At 41.4% G+C, this 23,449-nt stretch overlaps 2 protein-coding genes across 3 annotated transcripts; both read left to right on the plus strand.

Annotated features, from left to right (window-relative positions):
* The first annotated feature begins 6,154 nt into the window (after positions 1 to 6,154).
* gda (guanine deaminase) lies at positions 6,155 to 13,769 on the plus strand. Its single transcript, XM_035640289.2, has 14 exons — positions 6,155 to 6,447; positions 7,200 to 7,288; positions 8,190 to 8,361; positions 8,627 to 8,714; positions 9,398 to 9,503; positions 10,184 to 10,211; positions 10,370 to 10,477; positions 10,651 to 10,758; positions 10,874 to 10,971; positions 11,155 to 11,222; positions 11,648 to 11,794; positions 12,005 to 12,123; positions 12,227 to 12,254; positions 12,359 to 13,769. The coding sequence occupies exons 1-14, from the start codon at positions 6,319 to 6,321 to the stop codon at positions 12,430 to 12,432; spliced, it is 1,362 nt and encodes a 453-aa protein (XP_035496182.1). The 5' UTR covers positions 6,155 to 6,318; the 3' UTR covers positions 12,433 to 13,769.
* Positions 13,770 to 14,872: 1,103 nt separating this feature from the next.
* Positions 14,873 to 22,797, plus strand: si:ch211-214j8.12 (uncharacterized protein LOC100000539 homolog). 2 transcript variants are annotated; one of them, XM_035640285.2, is made up of 5 exons: positions 14,873 to 15,061; positions 15,454 to 15,777; positions 16,171 to 16,337; positions 20,638 to 21,866; positions 22,135 to 22,797. In XM_035640285.2, the coding sequence occupies exons 2-5, from the start codon at positions 15,534 to 15,536 to the stop codon at positions 22,526 to 22,528; spliced, it is 2,034 nt and encodes a 677-aa protein (XP_035496178.2). In that variant the 5' UTR covers positions 14,873 to 15,061; positions 15,454 to 15,533; the 3' UTR covers positions 22,529 to 22,797. The 2 variants fall into 2 exon arrangements, with proteins under 2 accessions (XP_035496178.2, XP_035496179.2); XM_035640286.2 differs by having other exon boundaries at positions 15,457 to 15,777.
* The last annotated feature ends 652 nt before the right edge of the window (positions 22,798 to 23,449 follow it).

Here is a 23,449-nt window from a genome sequence, read left to right on the forward strand (position 1 = left end):
AAAGCGGGCCATGGAGACACTGGTCCAGGCAAAGAAGAAAACATGAGACCCCTCTAACCCCTGCCCCTTCCCACCCATATTCATCTTCTGCGAAAAGATTGCACTATTAAAGTTGTGCTGTTGCGCATTTCATGAGAGAAGTTGTCAGTCTAATTTCTTATATAGCATAACGTGACCATGTATAGATTGATACTTTATAATACATTCATACTGTCTTGTAATTCTGCTTGATTTTTCTCTCAAAATGCATCAGATTGATGCTTTTAAATATGAAATATTCAAAATGTTCTTACGGGGGTAAAAGTAAAAAAAATCATGGAGTTGATTATTACCTCTTAGAACTGAGCATCAAGCTCTAAGGTCCCTGCCAGCAGCTCAGCCTTCTGCTGTCAAATGTGAAATCATTTGAAGCAAAATTAAATCTGTGCCAAGTGCAACTGGGCTAACACAGTACAGTTCTGCAAAACAGTAATTTTTTCTATATTTCTGAATGGCTGTTGAGTTATTATTGATTGCCTCATGGGATTTGACCAACTGTCTGGCAGACTGCATACAGCCTGGAGGCCAGGCGTCTGCCAACCCCGGTCTAATATCTTCTCTTGTTGCTTCAAACTGAGTGTCCCTGATTGGTGCGAACCACTTTGGTTTGTTATGCTATTAAAAACTGAATGTAGTTATATTGAGAGATTTTTGAAATATTTAGTCCACCCTGTTTATATTAAAGAGGGTAGATTATATATCAGAAACACAGTTAATATTTCAAGAAAAAAATTGACATTTTGTGGTTACAGCAGCTCTCAGCTCTGGGTGTTTTATTGCATTTTAAGTGTATTGAAACAATACATGTGACTGATTGTTGTTGTTTTGGGCACTTCTCTACCCCAGACGATGTTTTTTCCTCTACAATACAATTAATGAAAAACAACAAAAATAATCAGTTGACTCTCCTCACGGCAACCTAATACAACATATTTCAAATTCACAATGCCTTATAAGTGTACAATTAATGAAACTTAAAGTAGATTATTATCCCCAAATTCTTTCCTTACTTGTCGTCAAAACTGCCTCAACTCGCATATTTCGTGAGAATATTTGAATATGCATAAGTTCTCATTTTTCTTTTCCCTTCACACCTCCTCACTTTGTCACCACATGGATAACGTGTAGTTACACAGAAAAAGTGCCTCGCATGCAATTCAATCTATTATTATTGTATTTTGTCATCTGTCATGCAGGGTTAACAAATTTGAAACAATGTAACTTGTTAACTCCCTTTCAACCGATGAGAGCCTCTGATGCCAGTATATTTCACTGTTGCTAAAGGGGCCCCTCAAAAACGAGGCTGTGAGTTACTATGCTGAGGAACACTGTGGACCATTCATGAGATTTGAGACATGCAAGCTCTGTCGCCTTTTTATAATAATCTACTGAAGGCTTATTCATTTAGAAAGACTTTTAGTTAATGCCATTTGTTTTTTATCTATTAGTTTCTTTCTGCTTCCTTATTTACTATTTTAGTTTCTTATTTTGTTGGCCCTATTATTTCTGTTTCATAAACTTATTTATTTTTTGTGTGTAATTTTTTATTGTATTTTGATTTAATGCCATATTTGTTTGGATTTTATGTATGAAAGGGGCCAGATAAGTAAAGTTAAAATAATTTTCTTATCATTACAGATATACTTCAAAAGATCATATCAGCCCACACCCTGCAGATCTGCTGACTTTACTAAATGCAGCTGTTTAATGCTAAACAACCTGCCTGCAATAATGAGGACAAAGTCTCAAAGCCATCTAAAAAAAACTAAACAACCTTTCACAATTGAGTATGTGAGCTAGATGTTGAGGGATTGGTTGGAAATGGAAAATCACTTTGTTTAAGGCAAAAAAATAGGTTTTTGTTAGCTTTGAAAAAGTATGAAATATGTAACTGTAATGGAAGGGAAATTTCTGCAGTGGTTGTGAATGTTTTTTAGCTTTTATATTGCCTTTTTATCGCCCCATTAAACTTTAGGTTGGCCTGTTGTTACCACACTATTCACATGCTATTACTGATATGTTCGGCCCACGCAACTTTAATTTGTTTTTGCTCCATTATTACCCAGTTACCAGAATTAAACCTTAACAATAGCAAAAACATTGTCACTATTTTACCTGGATATTGTCACATTGCAATAGCCATTTCATAATTACATTGCTATTATGAAGATGAAAAGTAAAGTTCTTTCACATGTTTAATATGAGGAAAGGTGCCTGCAAAATGCCGAACATAGATATTTTAATCTGCACTACAACAAAAAGGAACAAGTATGTAACTATGCTGACTGGTGCACGATCTAAGATTGCGCAAATTTTGATTGCAAAATATTGTGAAATTCAAATCCACTTTCAGGAAGAAGCATAATCTATGTAATGAGAAGTGGGTATACTCTTCATCAGTGTATTGGTGCCTGGAGTAGTGGGTATACTCTTCATCAGTGGTGTAGTGGTGCCTGGAAAGGGGGTATACTCTTCATCAGTGGTGTAGTGGTGCCTGGAGAAGTGGGTATACTCTTCATCAGTGGTGTAGTGGTGCCTGGAGAAGTGGGTATACTCTTCATCAGTGTATTGGTGCCTGGAGTAGTGGGTATACTCTTCATCAGTGGTGTAGTGGTGCCTGGAGTAGTGGGTATACTCTTCATCAGTGGTGTAGTGGTGCCTGGAGTAGTGGGTATACTCTTCATCAGTGGTGTAGTGGTGCCTGGAGTAGTGGGTATACTCTTCATCAGTGTATTGGTGCCTGGAGAAGTGGGTATACTCTTCATCAGTGGTGTAGTGGTGCCTGGAGAAGTGGGTATACTCTTCATCAGTGTATTGGTGCCTGGAGTAGTGGGTATACTCTTCATCAGTGGTGTAGTGGTGCCTGGAGAAGTGGGTATACTCTTCATCAGTGGTATAGTAGTGCCTGGAGTAGTGGGTATACTCTTCATCAGTGGTGTAGTGGTGCCTGGAGAAGTGGGTTTACTCGAACAGCTGATTTGCAACACAAAGTGTGGGCCTGGGTGTGCCATTGTAAAGTTAACATTATTTGTCAGGGGGCTCTTGTGCAAATGTTACTGGTCCTACACAGGCTTCATGCATGGATATATAAAACATATTCAAGGTGAGGCAAACATGTTGTATTGTTAGGAGGTGCCTTGAGTGGCACTGAGACTTTGCAACAGATATGAAAAGAACTGCTCGCAGCTAAACGTTTGTCCCGAACAGAGATACTTACCAGTACAAGTCACCTCAGAATGGAAAAAAGCAATCCTCAGGACAATGGTGGGACTTGAGCCAAGGGAGGTTGTTGTACCTGACTCATTGCTTTGCAGCTAAATTATAAAATAATTATTTATTTTCAGTGATCGAGTAGTTACAAAACAAGTGTAGACAAGTTCAGAGACATATACACAGCCGGAGATTACAATGTAAGACAGAGAATAAGTGAAGAGGGGAAAAGAGGCAAAGTAAAATAATTATAATTATGCAGCTGTTTAATGCTAAACAACCTGCCTGCAATAATGAGGACAAAGTCTCAAAACCATCTAAAAAAACTAAACAACCTTTCACAATTGAGTATGTGAGCTAGATGTTGAGGGATTGGTTGGAAATGGAAAATCACTTTGTTTAAGGCAAAAAAAGAGGTTTTTGTTAGCTTTGAAAAAGTATGAAATATGTAACTGTAATGGAAGGGAAATTTCTGCAGTGGTTGTGAATGTTTTTTAGCTTTTATATTGCCTTTTTATCGCGACATTAAACTTTAGGTTGGCCTGTTGTTACCACACTATTCACATGCTATTACTGATATGTTCGGCCCACGCAACTTTAATTTGTTTTTGCTCCATTATTACCCAGTTACCAGAATTAAACCTTAACAATAGCAAAAACATTGTCACTATTTTACCTGGATATTGTCACATTGCAATAGCCATTTCATAATTACATTGCTATTATGAAGATGAAAAGTAAAGTTCTTTCACATGTTTAATATGAGGAAAGGTGCCTGCAAAATGCCGAACATAGATATTTTAATCTGCACTACAACAAAAAGGAACAAGTATGTAACTATGCTGACTGGTGCACGATCTAAGATTGCGCAAATTTTGATTGCAAAATATTGTGAAATTCAAATCCACTTTCAGGAAGAAGCATAATCTATGTAATGAGAAGTGGGTATACTCTTCATCAGTGTATTGGTGCCTGGAGTAGTGGGTATACTCTTCATCAGTGGTGTAGTGGTGCCTGGAAAGGGGGTATGCTCTTCATCAGTGGTATAGTAGTGCCTGGAGAAGTGGGTATACTCTTCATCAGTGGTGTAGTGGTGCCTGGAGAAGTGGGTTTACTCTTCATCAGTGGTGTAGTGGTGCCTGGAGAAGTGGGTATACTCTTCATCAGTGGTGTAGTGGTGCCTGGAGAAGTGGGTATACTCTTCATCAGTGGTGTAGTGGTGCCTGGAGAAGTGGGTATACTCTTCATCAGTGGTGTAGTGGTGCCTGGAGAAGTGGGTATACTCTTCATCAGTGGTGTAGTGGTGCCTGGAGAAGTGGGTATACTCTTCATCAGTGGTGTAGTGGTGCCTGGAGAAGTGGGTATACTCGAACAGCTGATTTGCAACACAAAGTGTGGGCCTGGGTGTGCCATTGTAAAGTTAACATTATTTGTCAGGGGGCTCTTGTGCATATGTTACTGGTCCTACACAGGCCTAATGCATGAATATATAAAACATATTCAAGGTGAGGCAAACATGGTGTATTGTTAGGAGGTTTACAGAAAGACAAATCAAGGAAGCCGCTGACCAGTTTCAGCCGGAGATGTTTATAGTGCATATGGGTGTACAGTTCTTTTGTACCCACTGTCTACGAAACAGGGCAACTAAGCTGTCACATGTTCAATTGTTCACAGCAAGGACACATCTGCGTCATCATACTAGATGCATTGCTTACAATCAGGACACATTCTTCCACTACAGTATTAGTCTCTATGATATATTAATCTGTTAAGTTTACTTTATAATGATACAGCCTTTTCTCAGTCTATTATGGAGCCATCTCATTCCTGCAATGTCAAAACAAGAAATATATCTTGAACAATGGCACTGTATGGCGCTAATATTTAGTTCACTATCGTCTACAATTTTTATCACCATTGAGACTAATTGGAGACGTGCCCAGCTAGCCTGGGACCCAGACGAATTCTTTGAGCTCATTTAACTTGCTCTGCCAGACCCGAGCATTAGTCTGGCTACAACCTTTTAAAACATTTAAAGTAACCTTTTTGTAGTAGCATATGGTAGATCAAACATTTGATATTTTCTTCATAAATTTCATTTAGTTTTAGAACATAGATGTTCTGTCGCCTATGATGCACACATGCAGTAAAGCCGTAGACAGGGTGAGTGTGAACTGAAAGGATTTCAGTGGTGGTAATATTGGGTTAGATATATATGTTTCAGAAAAAAAATGATCTGAAATATGTATAACATGTTGGTTATCATTCAAATGAATGCAAAAACCTCTCAGCACCCCCACCTCTACCTGACTTTCAGTGTAGTCATACTGAAACACCAAGAGATTAGCAAAAGACAGGTTTTGCAGGTCTTCATCTGACAGGCAGACTCAAAAACCATCCAGTCCGATTGAGAGATTTTACGTCATGAATAAAACATTTAGTATTGTCTTCCGTGATGGCAATATATTTTGTAATGACCAGTGAACAAAACGAGACGTTGCTGCTGGACAGAGATCGCCTCAATATTGAGCTGGAGTTATTCTGCAAACCAGTGCACATACTGAACTTTCTTTCTTTGCAGTGGCTCATTTTTGGACATTCAAAAAAGCCTTGCGCAGGGGATGTTTAAATTCAGAACAGGGTGAGTCCTTTGGCTACATAAATGCAAGCATAAATGTAACACAAAGGACAGCTGCACAGTCAAAGGTTCTTTGGCCATAGCCTTTAAACACTGGGAGCCTTTGGCAAAATTCAAATGGTCAGGCGAAGTCAAATCATTGACGGACACCTGCATCGACACAGGCTGTGGTATACTGTAACCGACCGCTGGATAGTTACACCACAGAGATCAGTCTAATCTCAACACGCACGTAGACACACACACGCACACGCATACACCCTACGTTCTCATTGGCTGCAGCTAGTCTTTTGTGCCAGGTGGAGTCGTGCGCACTTGGCTGCAGCTAGTCTTTTGTGCCAGGTGGAGTCGTGCGCACTGGACAGAACCGCCGCGCGCCCTCGCAGCAGCCGGTGTCCCACTGCTCGACTCGGGCAGGTTCTGGTGAGAGGATGGCAGACACAGACAGATCCGCCTGCGCGATCTCGCGCGTCTACAGGGGAACGTTCATCCACTCGACCCACAAATCGGCGGTGCAGATTCTGGAAGACGCGCTGCTGGGAGTCAACACAGAGGGCAAGGTTCGTCCGACTCTTGGGTTTCTCTTTTGAAAAATAGTTCTTCGCAGTGTCACCCTTCGTTAAAGGATTTTTTTTACAAACTTGTTCTATAATTTAATAAATACCAATAGGTTTTGTAAACGTTTTGATAATTGGGCAAAATACCAAATTTGGCACATTTGGCACAGGCGTCTGTTTTTTTTCTTCTTCCTTCCTCTGCCGAATCTGTTCCTTGAGATTGTAATTGTCTCCTGCATTGAGTTCTCAGACATGAAGGCATGGCAGTATGAAGCAGCCTCTTTAAGTAATAGTGGGGATAATATTTAAAAAACAAACATCGTTTAAACCCTGAATAAATATAAACCCTCCCAATGCTCTTTGTTAGGAAAAACGTTTTTTGGAAATATAAGTAGGGTGAGGTGGATCTAGTAGGCATCAGAGACATGTACACGAAAACAGTGCATTTTATAGGATGGCATGAGGAACACACATGTCTTGCTTTAGAAGTTGCTGATGATTAATGTAACTTAAAAAGGCATTAATCATACATTATGTAAGATGAATTGTATTCCTCAGGTTTTTATCCCCTGACTAATTAATACCTCATTATGTATGTCTTTTGTGGTTGGTGTGTGTCTGTCTGTTCAATCCAAGAAAAAATGTATCTCAAAAAAACACAAAACAAACCAAAAAAAAACAAACTCACAATGTTGTCAGTATAGAAGATAGGTTTTTTTCTGTCCTCACTTACTCTTATTCCATTCTGACGTCAGATTGCTTTCATTGGAAAAGGCGAGGAGCTACACAAACTGACTCAAACATTTGGATTCAGCCCGGCTGAGGTGACTCAACTGACACAAAAGTAAGTAGGATTATTTATGCAAATTGATTAGGCTACTATGTGTGTGTGTGTGTATGTGTGTGTGTGTGTGTGTGTGTGTGTGTGTGTGTGTGTGTGTGTGTGTGTGTGTGTGTGTGTAGACATGTGCAATACTTCAAGAAACTTTTGAGAACTGATTTTGCAGCTGCAACTCAAAGGCAGACCTGGACAGTCTTGGATGATGCATAATAACCTGCATGCATTGGTTACATGCATCACGTCATGACAGCAGACAGTGTTCATCATGTTGTCAACTCTGACTGACTGACAGTTCAGGGTCAGTTTGTCTTTTTTGTAATTAAAAGTGGTAGAATTTGGACCCAAGATTTAATAGTCTTTCAAGCATTAGAGGGTGAGGATATTGGGTGGCGACGTTGAGCAGTCAGGTGCAGAAGCAGGAGCAAGGCAGCGTGAGTTCGGCAATGGTGTCATGACTGAGTTTCAGGAATTGGGCCGAGTTTCAGGACTCAGTTTCTGGGGCACTGCCTGCCTCAAAAACTGAGCAAAACGATCGGAGATGCAAAATCAGCTCGGGAAAAACCCAGAGCATTATAATCCCTCTCTTTCTCTTTCTCGGCCACTCTACATTTTTAAAACCTATTGTCCCTGTTTAAAATACATTGCTTTCATGGAAAGAGTACTGTACTCCAGGTGTAAGGAAACAGCAGTGTCTTGACTATCAGACACGCGGGGGATGACAATATTTACCACCCGCAGGCAGAGTTTTTTTTGTGTGTGTTATTCTGCACAAACAATAACGTTGTATTTGATCCACCAGTAGAATGTTAAAATGAGCATTGATCATTGAATCCAAGAAAATAATTCACTGCATAGGACATAGAAATAATGAATGTAAACTGTTTTCATGCCTGTCTCACTGCAGTGAGTTCTTCATGCCAGGAATGGTGGACACCCACATTCATGCATCCCAGTACAGCTACGCTGGCACGGCCCTGGACCTGCCCTTACTGCAGTGGCTCAATACCTACACCTTTCCTGTAGAGTCTCGCTTCAAGGATTTGGAGTTTGCAAACAAAATCTACACTCAAATAGTGGTGAGTCTGCTGGCATCATAAGTGCCGATCAAAGTCAGTACAGGTAAGCCACTAAGCAAGCTGAAACTGAGCCTACAATGCAAGGATGTTTGGTACGATTGTGATATTGCCAATAGGACCAAGTTGAAAATCAGTTTCTCTGATTCTCTGACAAACAGACAGTCCCTGTGATTTGAAAAGGGTGTGAACAACGGAGTGGCTTTCACAATGTTTAGAGAAGAGGAAGAATGTCTTAATCCTGTAAGATGATCTCTGTGCTCTACAGAAAAGGACCCTGAGAAACGGAACAACCACTGCATGCTACTTTGCAACCATACACACAGATGCCTCTCTTCTGTTGGGCCAGATTGCAAGTAGGATACACACACACACACACACACACACTTATTTAGTTCACCCTGTGCCTTTGTCCTTGGTGTTATGTTATGCAATGCTGAACACGTACACACACACACACACACACACATACAAACACACACACACATATACACACACACACGAACACACACACACACACACACACACACACACACACACATGATGCAATTACACTGGCAGGTTTACGTAGTCGTTTTGTGCTATCAGGTTCAGGTTCATTGAACTTGCACCTTTGTCCTGTTCTGTGCAGCTGTTCCATTTTGAAGAAACTGTTGTTATTCAACAAGTACGTTAGTACGTGTTTCTCTGTGTGTTAGATTTATTAGTTTAAGTTTTTAAGAGATAATAATCTTTTTTTGTTCTACATTTAGCTTAGGATTGCTGTACATACTAGTACAAGGACAGAACTGAAATAATGAATTAAATGCACGAGACCTTAGGAAGATTGTTTTTAAGGTGCAAGTTTAACAATAGGACAAATGCTCCCATCCAATATGGAATGACGTCAGTGCGAACTTGTTCATATCAATCCTCTCTCAGACTCCTTGTTCATGTTGTCACGGTTATGACGTGAGGTGTCTTTTATTTTCATGATCAAAATGTTGCCGGATTGTAAAAAAAATTGGTGTGAGCTCAGCCGTCCTTACGTTTCTTGCAGATGACTTTGGACAGCGTGCCTTGGTGGGCAAGGTGTGCATGGACAGGAACAATGCTGTGAAACATTACAAAGAGGCGCTTCAGGAGTCGCAGGAGGAAACTTGTCGGTGGGTGTCAACATGCTGAGTGAGAGGAGGCAGTGTATTGAACAGAGGCAATAACTTTAGTTGCACTGGATTTATTCAATGTTACTGAGATTTCACTTTGCCTATCTTTGCACAACGTTCTTTTCTTAGTCATGTCCATATGTTCCACACACGTCACGCTCTACGGTTGTACATCTGTCGCGACTGATATGTTACGCCCCGAGGAAGATGATTTAATGATTTGTGTCAAAAAAGGTCACGGTCACTAGACATAAAAACCTCAGGACGCTCTTTCTGCAGAAGCTAAATACTTTCCATGCTTGCTATGTATATGTAAGGAAAGTATATAACGCCTCATAGGCTGTGTCTGCTGTGTAGTATGCGTTAGCCCAGAGCGCTTCATGAATTCTGCACATTTCTTTATCTGTGTCGATCTCCTCTCGAATGACCATTGACCTATAGGGCTGTAGTGCCTCAGCTGAGAATCATCGTCTCTTGTGTCTGAATTGAACCTTGCTCACGGAGAAGAATCGCCTCCAACACTTCCTTAAAGAACTCCTGACCCTCATTCAGTGTGTGTCAGTGAAGAGGCAGTTTTCAGTTGGCGCTGTTTCTGATGTCATATTTGCCCCATAAACCCTTTTTTGAATAAAACTATGAAAGTGTCCCAATGATTACAATCATTGTTTTGTTTCCTCAAGGTTCATTGCAGAGCTTCTACATAAAAAGGTAAGATTCTATAATACAATGAACAGAATAATTCAAGAATATAGGGGTAAAAAAATCATCATAGGTCTGCATCGTTTTGTTGTTTTGTTTTTTCAAGATTGTCTTTTAATTCTCTGCTACTCCCCTGTCTCCTCTGTTTTGTCTCTTTGTTTTGTCAGTATCCCCTAGTGAAGCCAGTAGTGACTCCACGCTTTGCTCTATCCTGCACAGGAGCCTTGCTGAGACAGCTGGGAGCAATTGCTAAGAATAACAACCTGCACATTCAGGTGAGCTTACTGTGGCAACCCAAACCAGGCTATGTCCACAGGGGACTGTTACCATAGAGACCGTTTAGTGATTTGACCTTTGAGGTTTTTGACAATGTAAATGCTTCAGCCTGGTGTCATAGCTTCTCTTGGAATAGCAGATCAACGTCGGACATATGTGCGTTTATTTCCAGAGTCATATCAGTGAAACCGTCGAGGAAGTGAAGCTTGTAAAAGAACTGTTTCCCGAATCAGACTCCTACACGGACGTGTATCACAAACACAACCTGCTCACTGAAAAGGTGAGAGCACATCCCTGCCTTTGAACGCAGCGTTTCTGTACATGTCTGCACAAAAACAATGAATGCTGGCGTGCATGCGGATGGTTGATTTTATTTGCAACGGGATTATTTACAGACGCTGATGGCCCATGGCTGCTACCTCAGTGATGAAGAGTTGGATCTGTTCAGAGAGACAGGAGCTTCGTTGTCTCACTGCCCCGGTTCCAACTTTTCGTAAGCAAAGTTTCTCAAGGCTCAAAGTGACCGAGGTCCATGGTGATTATCATAGACACAAATGCTTGAATGCACAAATGTAAAATGTGCTGAAATTTGGTTGTACCAAAAAACAGTAAATCTATCAACTAACAAGAAATTTTTTTAAATGTTGTTTTATTGTATTGGTCTCCATCTACCCAGATTGTGCAGTGGAGTGTTAAATGTCCGCAACGTCCTGAACCACAAAGTGAAGCTGGGGCTGGGAACAGGTGGGAGCAGATCAGATCTTAGTTCATTAGGTCTGGAGTACATATTAAACAAGGTGTTATGTTTAACTTGTGGATGATATCGAAACTAGCTGAATAAAGTGATCAGCCGGTGGTCAGCTGATCTGTGTGCCGGACCAACTTTTGACAAAGTTTGTTAAATTATAAGGAAGCGGTTAAATTATGTTTGGCTTCCTGTTGAAAAGTCCCTGGCTTTTACATACTGCTGATCACTTTATTAAGCTAGTTTCGATATCACCCACAAGTTAAACATAACACCTTGTTTAATATGTACTCCAGACCTAATGAACTAAGATCTGATCGTTTGGAATGGACATGCTACTTTTTATATCCCAAACAAAAAGCGTAAATGCTTGTGCTTGTGTCTGTATTCATCTGACCCATCTGTGTTTGTGATGCTACATCAGATGTGGCAGGGGGCTATTCGGCCTCCATGCTGGATGCTGTGAGGAGAACCTTGGATGCGTCCAAAGTCTTGACCATCCAGGACCCAGAGCATGACACGCTCTCCTTTGAGGAGGTGTTCAGACTGGCCACACTGGGAGGCAGCCAAGGTAAGACACAAAACCAGCCGCCACTCAGAATCAGAGCAGGGATTGTGTAGAGGTTACAATGGAAGCAACAAGTGTTCTGACCGCTTGTGTTAATCACAGTCTCCGCCAGCATGGATTTTCCTGCTTTAGTCTCTGTGGCCATGACTGATTGCAATTTTCCAGGAGGGCAGTGAATACAACAGTTTCTTTGCCTGTGTGGTTTTTTTACAGCCTTGTCCTTGGAAGACCAAACAGGGAATTTTGAAGTGGGAAAAGACTTTGATGCTCTGAGGGTAAATGTAGCTGCTCCCGGGGGACCCATTGACCTGATCCAGTTTGAAGAACCAAAGGTTGGTTGTTGGGCATCGTCTTCTTGTGGTTGGCAGAAACAAACAAACAAACAAAAAAATCAAATTTCAGTGTGACACTTATTTATCTTCATTTCAATTTCAGATTATGTTGGAGAAGTTCTTGAACTTAGGTAAGTGTCCATTTCAGTTTATACGACCAACCCTTTTCAGACTCTCATGCACCACTCATTACTTACTACCTGCACGTGTGTTTGTTTTTTACATCTGGTTACAGGTGACGATCGTAACATAGTGGAGGTGTTTGTGGCAGGGAGGAAGGTGGTACCGTTCACAGAGCCAGCAGAGTAAACCTTTTGGTTCTCCAATCACCACCTATCTCTCAGCTTAAAAGACATGTATTTTGCTGTATCTGAAGAAATACAATAGACTGTACATAGCACAAGGATGATCAGCTGGGGCTTGAACTGGATGACAGCACCAGTGTAGACAAATGATAAGGAAATCAAGTATCATGATAACTATTTTTGTCTTAAATCCAGAGGTTAGAATACAGAATTGAGTCTTATTCATTCATTCATCGTCTACCGCTTTATCCATTTAAGGGTCGCGGGAGAATTGAGTCTGTTCAAGATAATTACTTGGCAGAGTTGGGAATATGGAACTTATTAAGTGCTGTGTACATTGCTCTTTTTTGCTAGTTATTGCAGATAGTTAGCTAGTTGCTTGTCACTTTTGCATAGTGAAATACATTTTTCTATGTTCTCTCCGTTCATGTGCACACTTGTTGTCGAATAAATCTTCTAGGTAAAACTCACAAAAACGAACAAAGATACAAATAGTGGTAATATTGTCCTCTGAAGTGTCTTCACGACAACATTGCACGTTGATTTCACATTGCGTGTCCCCTAGAAATGTAACTGTGACCTAACAAATGAAGGTCGGACTCGTGCAGGTGATATTAAAGCTGCTCAGAGCTCAGACTGGCCACAGAGCCGTCCTGATCGATTACTGCGGCTTGATGGTCCCACTTTCATGCTTGTGTAACTAGAAAATGCTTTATGGTCGGAAAGACTGGGACTGGCTTGACTTATGTGATTATGACATATAATTATCTTTTTTCACTGTACACTCCATTCAAATGCATCCAGTCAAGTGTTTCAAATGACTGAAGTACATGATTATGTTATTTGAGAGTTTATTTTTTTTCACAGTACAGTCTGCCTCAGCTTTTCTGCTCTCAGTGTGGTGAAACAGCAGACTCATTGTACAAACATAAAAAAGGTTGCCATTCCACTTGTAGGTGTGTTCTGATCCTAGCTCTCTAGCTTATCATCAGAGGCAGTGACTTGTTTTGTTTTTACTAACCCTACATTTACTCATCTGTAACATTTCTAATGGTTTTGCTTCTGAGAGGATTTTATCAATCAACCATTTCATCACTCTATCTATCTATCTACAAACTTCTTCTAATTATAAGGAAATAAAGGGAAATTGAATGCACAGACTGCTGAACATGTTTTTGTCTTGCATAATGAGGATGTTTTTAAGACAGGTTTACTTTTTTAAAAACTGAAATATAACCAATTGTTTTTATCACAAACTGTGACGCCAAATGTAATGTTCAAGATTATCTTTGATGTGTCAAACATGGCTTATTGAAATAAAGAATACCACCTGCCTGTCAAGTCTGTTTTGATTTTTTTTTTATGCAGCTGCTGATCAATGATCTGTACCTGGAATGTGTGTATTTAAAAAAATGCCCACTGACCCTTTGCCAGTTGACTAACAGAGCAGTTCCCTTAGTAGACAATGTTCACCATCTGGACCAGACAGCTTGGAGGGTGAGATGGCAGAGAGACATGACGGTGGCTCTCATCATGTCCTGCTGACACCAAGGCTCCACTTCAAATAGATCATTATTGCTAGGGGGGGTCATGCAATTTTTTTTTTTTTTTTTTATATCTGCAGTCTTATAACCCACATTTACCATCTTCAACCAACCTCATTGGTAAAAGGTAATAGCATATAAAGTCAACCGGGTCAGAGACTGATGGTGTGTTCAGTAAAAAATGTCTACTGGCCAAACTCACATCCTCATGACAATCCACTTTCATTTATCTCCTTTTAAAATTAAAGAAAACACTCAATGAGTTTTTTGTTTTAATCCTTGTAAATCGTTGTAAGTATAGTGTTTCCCCCTCTGTGTTGCTGTAAATGTCACAAACTTTATTTGTCTCGATGGACATAAAGTGTTGGTGTTTTTTCAGGACTAGCTTTCTTATAGTATAGGTTATAGTTTTGATATTGATTACTTTATATACTATTTAATGTAACTTTTAAGTTTGAGGCAGTCATTCAAAAATATACTTTTCAATTTCGTACGTTAGCGTTTATTTACATATATAACACAATAGTCAGCAAAATGACACAGACATAAGACAAACTTTCAGCCTGAAGAGTTCTTACCATAGCCTGTATGGTTCTTACATTCAGTTGCAGGTCAGCTGACACATTGTTGAAATGGTTTTGAAAACCGCCTGTTGACTCTGAACGTAGCTCGATTGTAGGTTCCCTGACAGCGTGGTGCCCTAAGTTTAGTCTTTCAGGAAGACATACACCACGCTCAGGCTGCATCGCCCATCAAGTTGTTCATATCTCCAGACTGATTATATGCAGTTGATTTAGTGTTCAGACGGCGGTTTGTGTTCAAGTTGATCCGCTGTTACAGTCTATGGATCGGCCCCATACAGCCTGAGAGGACACTATTCCTGCGAGACCACACTCAGGGCGGCGACGTCCTATGCGCCTGGATCCAGGAAGTGCTGCGGGGAATCAGGGCTGTAGAGTTAGAGCAAAAGTTGTGTCAAGTCCCAAATAGTTGGGTTGTAGTATAGTTTGTATTGTACTAAACCCTAAACACACTTGACCTGTTTCTGTTTGGACACCTGAAAACTTCCAGCACCTTTAAAGCTGACAGGTAGGTGTTATAGAAGCACTTCCTGCGTAAGTTATTACATATAAACCAATACCCTCCACTCTTTCTATCTATGTATCAATACATGTTCAATTGATCAAATATTAGCATTATCAGCAGTATAGAGTATACAGAGTATATATATATTCATAGTATATTCTGTATCTTCTTAAATGTTGTCAAAACTATAGTATTACAGTTAGTTAAAAATAACAGTGAATAGATAAGTATTCTAAAACCAACATTGATCCATATGAGAAGGAAGGAGATAGAGATCTTGTTAACTCCTGTAGTGTCTTTTTGTCCATTTGTTTTTTGTTTCTCCATTTTTCATGAGAAGGTGAAAATGATGAGGTCTTAATTTTTTTTCTTTTTATCTTATTGTTGCCCACCAGCAGCAAGCAGGAGAAGCCCCCACGTCTCAAACATCCAGCATCCACTCCTGCAGCGCAGCGCCAGCCACTGCCGTCCTGCAATGCCTCTGTTTCGGGCCCTCGGTGAACGCGGTGCGGCGAGAGCCGGGCGGAGGGGGGTGAGAAAGGTGAAGCGGCTGGGGAGCTGCGGGAGGACAGACGAAGGTGGCTCTGCCCCTTCACTGACACAGCTGTGTCTGCTCAGCCTTGCCGACAACATGAAGGACGTGTGGGTGAAAGACTATGCTGACAAGTACCTGGATCAGTATTCCTTCAGGCACATCATGGGGCCTTTCAACTCTCTGCGTGAGTTTGTGAGGGCTTGTATATCAGTCTGGCCTCACTCACCGGCCTGGTGTCACTATATATGGTTTAAGTAACTATGCCATAAGTCTTGGATCACATGTTTTTTTCCCCTCTCTTACAGGTGAAGTGTCAATAAACCATGTGAACCTTAACAGCTGCCATATGCTGATTCACTATATTAGCAAATTATCTGAGATATAAATGACAATTTAAGAATTTTTACAATCATGCAGAGTGAGTCAGAGGTATCAACTACTTCCTCATGTGCACACACACATGTGGGCCTTTTACAACTTCTCTCTGTCCACAAAATATGTGATTTACCGAGTGATTGATCACTTCTAATGCCGCTACAATATCTCTCCCTCTGTCTCTCTTTGATTCTCCCTGTAGCCGCAGAGCTGGTCGAGGAGCTCACGTGGCTGCTGTGTGCCAGAAAGCAATTGTCCCGGGCGGCCCTCCACCTCCTGCTGGTCCCCCAACTCCGCGGCCTGTCACTGGAAAGGTGTCCTGGCCTGGTCACCTCCGCCCTCTGTGCCCACATTGCTGCACGTTGCCAGGTCAGACAGGAACCCCTGTCTCCTTGCTTCTGTTCTCTGTTTGTATTTCAAAATCAGTCTTTGTGTTTTAATGCCAAAAACTGTGTGAGTGTTGTTAATAGCTCACATTCAACGCACAGATACATATCTCATTCTAATTCACCGACGAGGCATACATATGAGCGAAAGAGAACTGTAAAGATAATGGTCTAGATTCACGTCATCAGCACATTTCATGAGAAGGGGAACTATTCCTTCCTATTCCCTGTTTTAAACATTTAGCATCTGTGCCTTGATTACTATTACTATATTGATTATTAAACACAAACACAGCTTATGAGTGAACAGAGGGGATATCCTAAAGCAAAATTCTGCTGCATGAACATTATGGTAATGAGTACAATAACCAGTGCCTATATTGACAAGGCGCTCTAATGGTCTAACATTAAGTCTGAGGACCCAAAGGCATTGCAAACATTTACTTTATTTCTCAGAAGTTGCTGCAATGTCATCGAAGAAATGAACTTCATGGAAGAACTAAATCTGGGCTCAAATATAAAAGCAATCATCATGAAACTTCCATATAAAATGTGCGAAGATGGAGAACCATGGTCTGTGAGCTACAGGAGAAGCGGAGTAGAAGAGCAACACTAGTGGATCTAGTCTAATTCCTGGAAAAGCAAGTGAGAATATCCACTGATCCAGTGTTTGGCAACAATCAAGATCAAACCATTGACAGAGCTAAAAGCAAAGAAAAAACCCCACTCAAACTAAAAGAAACAGGTAGTTTTGCAACAAATGCTGACACCATTGAACCAAAATTCACCTCCAAAATCCCCAACCATTCACAAGGCCTTTGTCTCTTTTGTAACCGAGGTGGCCACACAATAGAGTCATGCTACGCTCTGAAGAAAAGGCCACACAGAGACAAAATTGACTTTCTAAAGGAAAAAGGAATATATTTTGGCTGTCTTATAAAAGGACATATGAGTAAAGACTGCAAAAGGCATCTAATCTGTAATGTATGTGACAAAAACCCCCCTGGACTCCTCCACATTACAAGAGAAAAAAAGTGGCAAACCAAGGGAGCAGTCGTCAGAGGAAATGGTGAGCTCTCTTCAGGCATGTTGTCATATTGGGGCCGGTAGTGATGAGTACAAACTTTCTATTGTGCCAGTCCAAATCAAAAGTAACACAAGTGACAAGACCATAGAGACATATGCCTTCCTTGACAATGGAAGTACTGACACATTTTGTACCGAAGGGTTAATGGAACAACTCAACATAAATGGCAAGAGGACTTGCATTCTACCTCGCACCATGGGCCAAGATAAATGTGTTCCATCACATATCATAACTGGAGTAGAAGTCTCAGGACTCGAAAAAGACAAATTCATCCCCCTGCCAAAAGTATTCACACTACACTCTGATCAGGAGGGCATACAGCTTGTCACTGACGCATTCAAGTTTAACATCAAAATCAAAGAAAAGCCACAAACCCGAAGAGGAATGCTATCTGTGGTGAGCTCAATCTACGACCCTCTTGGGTTCTTGGCCCCCTTAACACTGGCTGCTAAGTGTCTCCTCCAAGAACTTTGTAAACAAAATCATGACTGGGATCAAGTCATACCTAAAGCGACATCTGAAAAATGGCTCAAATGGACTTCTGATCTTGTCAAGCTGGCAGACTTTAAATTAGAACGATGCATTTAGCCAAAAAACTTTGGGAAACCAGTTCATGCCCAACTACATCATTTTTCAGATGCAAGTGTCCACGGCTATGGCACAGTTAGCTACCTTCGATTAACTAACAATAGAGGAGAGGTCTGTCTGGCCTTTATGATGGGAAGAGCCAGAGTTGCGCCACTGATAAATATCAACATCCCAAGAATGGAATTGACAGCTGCTATGTTGTCAGTCAAAGTGGACAAAATGCTCAGAGCAGAATTGCTGTTGCTACTGGAAAATTCTGTTTTTTGGACTGATAGTCAAGCAGTAATCAATTACATTGCAAATGAGCATACCCGATTCCATACTTTCATTTCAAATCGAGTGTCAACAATCAGAAATAACACAAATGTATCACAATGGAAGTATGTGGAGTTAAATCCAGCCGACGTTCCTGTTGAGGCCAATGAATGAATGGCCAAATTCACCCATGAAATCCCATGCACTTAATCCAGATGACCCTGAAGTCAAAGTAAGGTTGGTTGTGCATAATCTTGTTTTGAAGGAAACAGAGAACCCTACCAACCAACTGCTCTCTTATTTCTCCTGTTGGCTAAAGTTAAGAAAGGCTGTGGCATGGATATTAAAGTTAAAAAGTGTCTTGCAATCTCTAAAAACAGAGAAAAGAAAAGGACTCCTGTGTCTACCGCCCATACACATGATCAAAAAGTAGAGTGACTAACTCGAAGCAGATGGGAAAGAAGCCTGGAAGAGAACGGAACATTGGTGATCTTGAAATGGCAGAAAAATCTATCATCTGTTTCAGCCAAAATCAAATATTCCCAGAAGAGATGACCAGGTTGGAAATGGCGCCATCTGGTGTCAAAAGGTCAAGTCCCCTTTACAAGTTGGACCCTGTATTGGAGGAGGGGATTTTGAGAGTTGGAGGTAGACTTGACAGATCAGCTATGCCTCAACAAAGCAAACATCCTATCATCCTGTCAAAGAACATGCACATTTCCTCTCTTATCCTTCGCCATAAACATGAAAATGTTGGTCATAACGGAAGGAACCATGTTCTCTCGCAGCTGCGCCAGAAATACTGGATTACAGGTGCAAATGCCGCTGTAAGAAAGATCGTCTCCAAATGTGTTGTATGCAGGCGCATAAGAGGAAGACCAGGAGAACAGAAAATGGCAGGTTTACCTGTTGAAAGGCTAATGTCAGATAACCTTCCATTTACCTTCCAACCTTCCATGTTGGACTTGATTATTTTGGGCCCATCGAGGTAAAGAAAGCAAGGAGCCCCGTGAAAAGATACAGTGTCATATTCACCTGCATGTCAAGCAGAGCAGTGCATTTGGAGGTCGCTCACTCACTTGATAAAGACTCCTGTATAAATGCAATAAGGAGATTTATCTGCAGAAGAGGACAAGTGGAACACCTAAGATCAGATAATGGAACAAATTTGGTTGGAGCAGAGAGAGAGTTAAAGAAAGCTCTATTAACACTGAATCAACACCAAATACAAGATTCCCTCCTACAACATAGAGTGAAGTGGAGTTTCAACCCCCCCGCTGCCCTCTCATCACGGTGGAGTGTGGGAGTGACTTATCGGAATGGTGAGATGCAGACTGTTCAGTTTTGCATCAACAAAGTCTCGATGATGAAGGCCTTTGTGCTGTGTTTTGCGAAGTGGAGGCAATTCTTAGCTGATCCACACGATCTTGAGGCACTGACACCTAATCACATTCTTCTCTTGAACACCAAGGCTGCTTTGCCCCCAGGACTCTTTCGAATCTCAGACCACTATGCTCGACGTCGCTGGAAGCAGATCCAGTATATAGCAGAACTGTTTTGGAAGCGCCGGACGAAAGAGTACCTGCCCTTACTGCAGGAGAGACAAAAATGGTCTGCAGTGAGAAGGAATTTTCAAGCGGGAGATGTGGTGATGATCGTGGATTCAACAGCACCCCGCGGCTCTTGGTTGCTTGCGAGGATAAAGGAAACCATTGCTGACTCAAATGGTCTAGTTCACTCGGTCAAACTACAGACGAGGACAAGTGTTCTTGAGCGACCTATCAGCAAGATCTGCCTGCTGTTGGAGACTGAAGATGTCCAATGAACTTGAAATAATGTATTATTTTTGATGTTGTATTTCAGCACACATATGGTAGCTCCTTCTTATTTTGATTTATATAATTGTAATAGTTACACACCTATACAATTAGGGGCCTGTGTGTAGGAGTCATATTCTGTTTAATATTATTTGTGTGTGCAATGCTTTTTTTTTGGCGTCCTCTACAGGTTTTGAGTGCCTGTGTGCTCATAATGGGGTTGGGCAGAGTACACAGCAAAAAGTTTTTCTACAATGGCTTAGCCCACAGTCTGCTCTTTTGTTTGTTTTGAGTATTAGAAGTCAGTTTTCTTTTATTTATTTTTATACCAAATAAACCACAAGACCTTTCTGCAAACTCAACAAACTTCTGGACATTATATTCTTTGACACCTCATGGACTCAAGCGTTGTAAGATTCTAGTCTGCAGTCAGTCACCAGTGATGTTTAATGGAAACAGGAAAATCTGAGAAAAACGTCACTACAAAGTATAGAAAAATAAAAAAAATATTTTATATTTCTTCCTTTTTGTCTCAGGGCCTTTGGAGTCTGGATCTATCTGGGGCGCAGCAGCTGCCTTCAAAAGTCCTGTCTGAAACTCTCTGCAGTCTCCCTGCCCTCCGCTCGCTCTCTCTGGCTGGTATGCCTTGTGACAGATGTGTGATCAGGACGATTGCCTGCCACTGCCATTTGCTGCGCCATCTAGATGTATCCCGCTGTCATTTCCTATCCCCTGCTTCACTACTTCCTCTTGGAAACGGGGCTTTCGACTCAACCTCTGCTATTCCTTCTAGCTCCTCTCTTTGCTGCACCGCTACATCTCAACCACCTATTTCCTCTTTCTCCTCTGACCCCCCATTCTCCTTTTCTGCATCACTGTCTCCTCTCCCCCTCATCAGTCTACTTGCCCTGGATATTGGGTTTGGGGAACAAGAGGGGGATCATGTGGCAGCTGCAGCCTACCTACTCCTCTCTCTGTGTAGCCTGAAGAGAGTGGCCATGGAGGGCCTCGCACAGGCCTGCTGGCTCATTGATCACAGAGAGTTTAGCCAGACAGATGAGTTCACTGACAGAGAGGAAGTTCCGAGTCTGGAGGAGGTGTGGAGGCAGAGGAGACACAGGCAGAGCATGGATAGTTTGAGGACTACAAGAGAAGGAGCAGCACCAGGGGATGAGGAACATGAGGATGAGGAGATACTGTTGGAAGGATATTGTGATGAGAGTGAGGAAGATGCAAGTACAGAGGAAGGGTCAAGTTGCTCTCTGAACCAAGCAGAGGAAAAACGGAGAGGGAGAGTTTTGTCACAGTCAGGTGATGAACATCTAACCTTCCGCCTAAAAGATGTCAAGGGCTTAACTTGTGACTATCTGGACAGTTTCGGCCATTTATGTCCAGATATCTGCTCCATATCTGTGAACACTGATGATGAAGGTACTACAGGGAGAAGCCAGGGGTCTCTGTTGGCTGCAGGCCTCCAGACCTGGTCAGGACAGCTGCAGAGCCTAGCGGTACACCACTCAGGCCCTCTGGCAGATCTCCTTCCTGCCTTGCAAGTTGCAGGCTCCTCCTTGCTCTCTCTCACTCTGGAGGGAGTGAAAACCAGCCCTCACACGCCTCTACTGGAGGTCATCAAGGCCTGTCCCAGACTCCGAGACTTGCTCATCTCGGGTGAGCCTCCCACCATGACACAGGAAGAAAATGAGGAGGATCAGTGGGATGATGGGGATCTTCCACGGCTGCCTAACCTCTGCTCTCTCACACTCAAGTAAGGCTGCTGTTGAGGTATACACTTTGTAGTACACCAGGAACTATTGGCCATTTTTAGGATTTCACATTAAAAACTGACCCACTAAGTGAATTTACCAGACTGCCCATGTTTCTTTGGGGGGCAGAGGCCGCTGCATGTAACTCTGGACTTCTTCAACAGATCAGTGAAATATTAATTAGATAAATCCAGCAGATTAAAACTAGATTGACAATTTACTATCAAGGTAACCCTTCTTTTCTTCTTTGTGTCTCCCATATATCTGCAGTTTCTCCTACAGTCACAGCCAAATGAAGCCTGTGATGTCCTGGATGTCCCTGAAGAAGGGGCTCAAGTGTCTCCTGATTGGTTGTCCTTTACTGGAGAAACTCTCGCTGGTCTCCCTGCCATGCCCTCTGAACTGCGTTTTACAGGATGTGCTGCACACAGAGTCTTTGGACTGGTGTCTCTCTGAGGATTCTACAGACTTACCTCCTGTGCCACTCGGACGGGTACAGCACATTGACCTGCAGCGGACAGATGTGAAGATGATAACCGTGAAAAACATAATGCAACGCAGCAAGAGACTCAAGTTTGTAGATGTGAGCCACTGCTGGCAAATCAGTCAGGGTGAGTGGTTGACCTGCAAGAGGTGCAGTCAAGTCCAAGTTGTATGGGTGTAGTGAAGAGATGCCCCAGCTTCCAATACAGGTGCAACAATGTCGAAGGTGTATAAATACTGTTTAAGTATTAATTTCAATTACCACAATTGGTTATATTTGGCGGTATGGCAATTGCTCAATTGCAATAATATCTCTTATCTGTATGACTACTTATACTTGTCATTTTTGTTATTTTTGTAACACAGACAAAGATTGATAAAAAATGGGTCAACCATCTGCATTTCTACATCCTCAAAAAACAAATAAATCTTCTTTTAAAGGAGTATTCATTCTGGCATGCTCTGAAATTCTGTTATTAAAGTTGAAAACATTTGAAACCTTGCAGACAAGTGAATACACACGACATTCGCTTATTACAAAAATACTAAAAAATATGAAACGCACACAGCTTAACAACTCACTGCTGGGAAAGTCTGTTAACAATTGCCTCCAATAATTTCCATCAAAACTGATTATAGATTGGAGCCAATTAATTACAGCATCAGAAAACCTCCCTGGTTTGGCCCTGGTTTGTATCCTGTGGTCTGTGATAATTAATATAATTCAAATTATCAGTGTCTAATATGCTGTAGAATTTATTAATATTTATAAATTATAGTAGAATATTAATGAGGCTGAGTGTGTTTGTTTTCTGTTAAATTACCAATTAGGATTTAATTTGCTTTACGACTTTAATCAATTGTAATCCAATCAAGAAACTTGCACCCCTGCCATGACCGGTGTCTTCCTCATGGTATTACTCAGCATCATGTTTGCTATGAACATTGATGAAAAGAAACCAAGTGGATTTATACAAGTAGTGTGCTTCAGTACAGTTTTTAGAGAATTGTACTTTACTTGGTTAAGCCTATTTTGCTTTATAACAATGCAACGCTATTTTACTTTGTAATCCACTGCTTTTATGTGACATGTATAGTTACA

This window comes from Scophthalmus maximus, chromosome 19, assembly GCF_022379125.1.
Source record: "Scophthalmus maximus strain ysfricsl-2021 chromosome 19, ASM2237912v1, whole genome shotgun sequence".
In the NCBI taxonomy this organism is placed as follows: Eukaryota; Metazoa; Chordata; class Actinopteri; order Pleuronectiformes; family Scophthalmidae; genus Scophthalmus; species Scophthalmus maximus.

What these genes read in the sequence shown, in the direction of transcription:
- gda (XM_035640289.2), top strand. Translation starts at nt 6,319, where the DNA reads ATGGCAGACACAGACAGATCCGCCTGCGCGATCTCGCGCGTCTACAGG. An exon ending in GTGACTCAACTGACACAAAA is followed by an intron (nt 7,289 to 8,189) that starts GTAAGTAGGATT and finishes GTCTCACTGCAG; the next exon opens with TGAGTTCTTCATGCCAGGAA. An exon ending in GAAGCTGGGGCTGGGAACAG is followed by an intron (nt 11,223 to 11,647) that starts GTGGGAGCAGAT and finishes ATGCTACATCAG; the next exon opens with ATGTGGCAGGGGGCTATTCG.
- si:ch211-214j8.12 (XM_035640285.2), top strand. Translation starts at nt 15,534, where the DNA reads ATGCCTCTGTTTCGGGCCCTCGGTGAACGCGGTGCGGCGAGAGCCGGG. An exon ending in GGGGCCTTTCAACTCTCTGC is followed by an intron (nt 15,778 to 16,170) that starts GTGAGTTTGTGA and finishes TTCTCCCTGTAG; the next exon opens with CCGCAGAGCTGGTCGAGGAG. An exon ending in ACATTGCTGCACGTTGCCAG is followed by an intron (nt 16,338 to 20,637) that starts GTCAGACAGGAA and finishes TTTTTGTCTCAG; the next exon opens with GGCCTTTGGAGTCTGGATCT.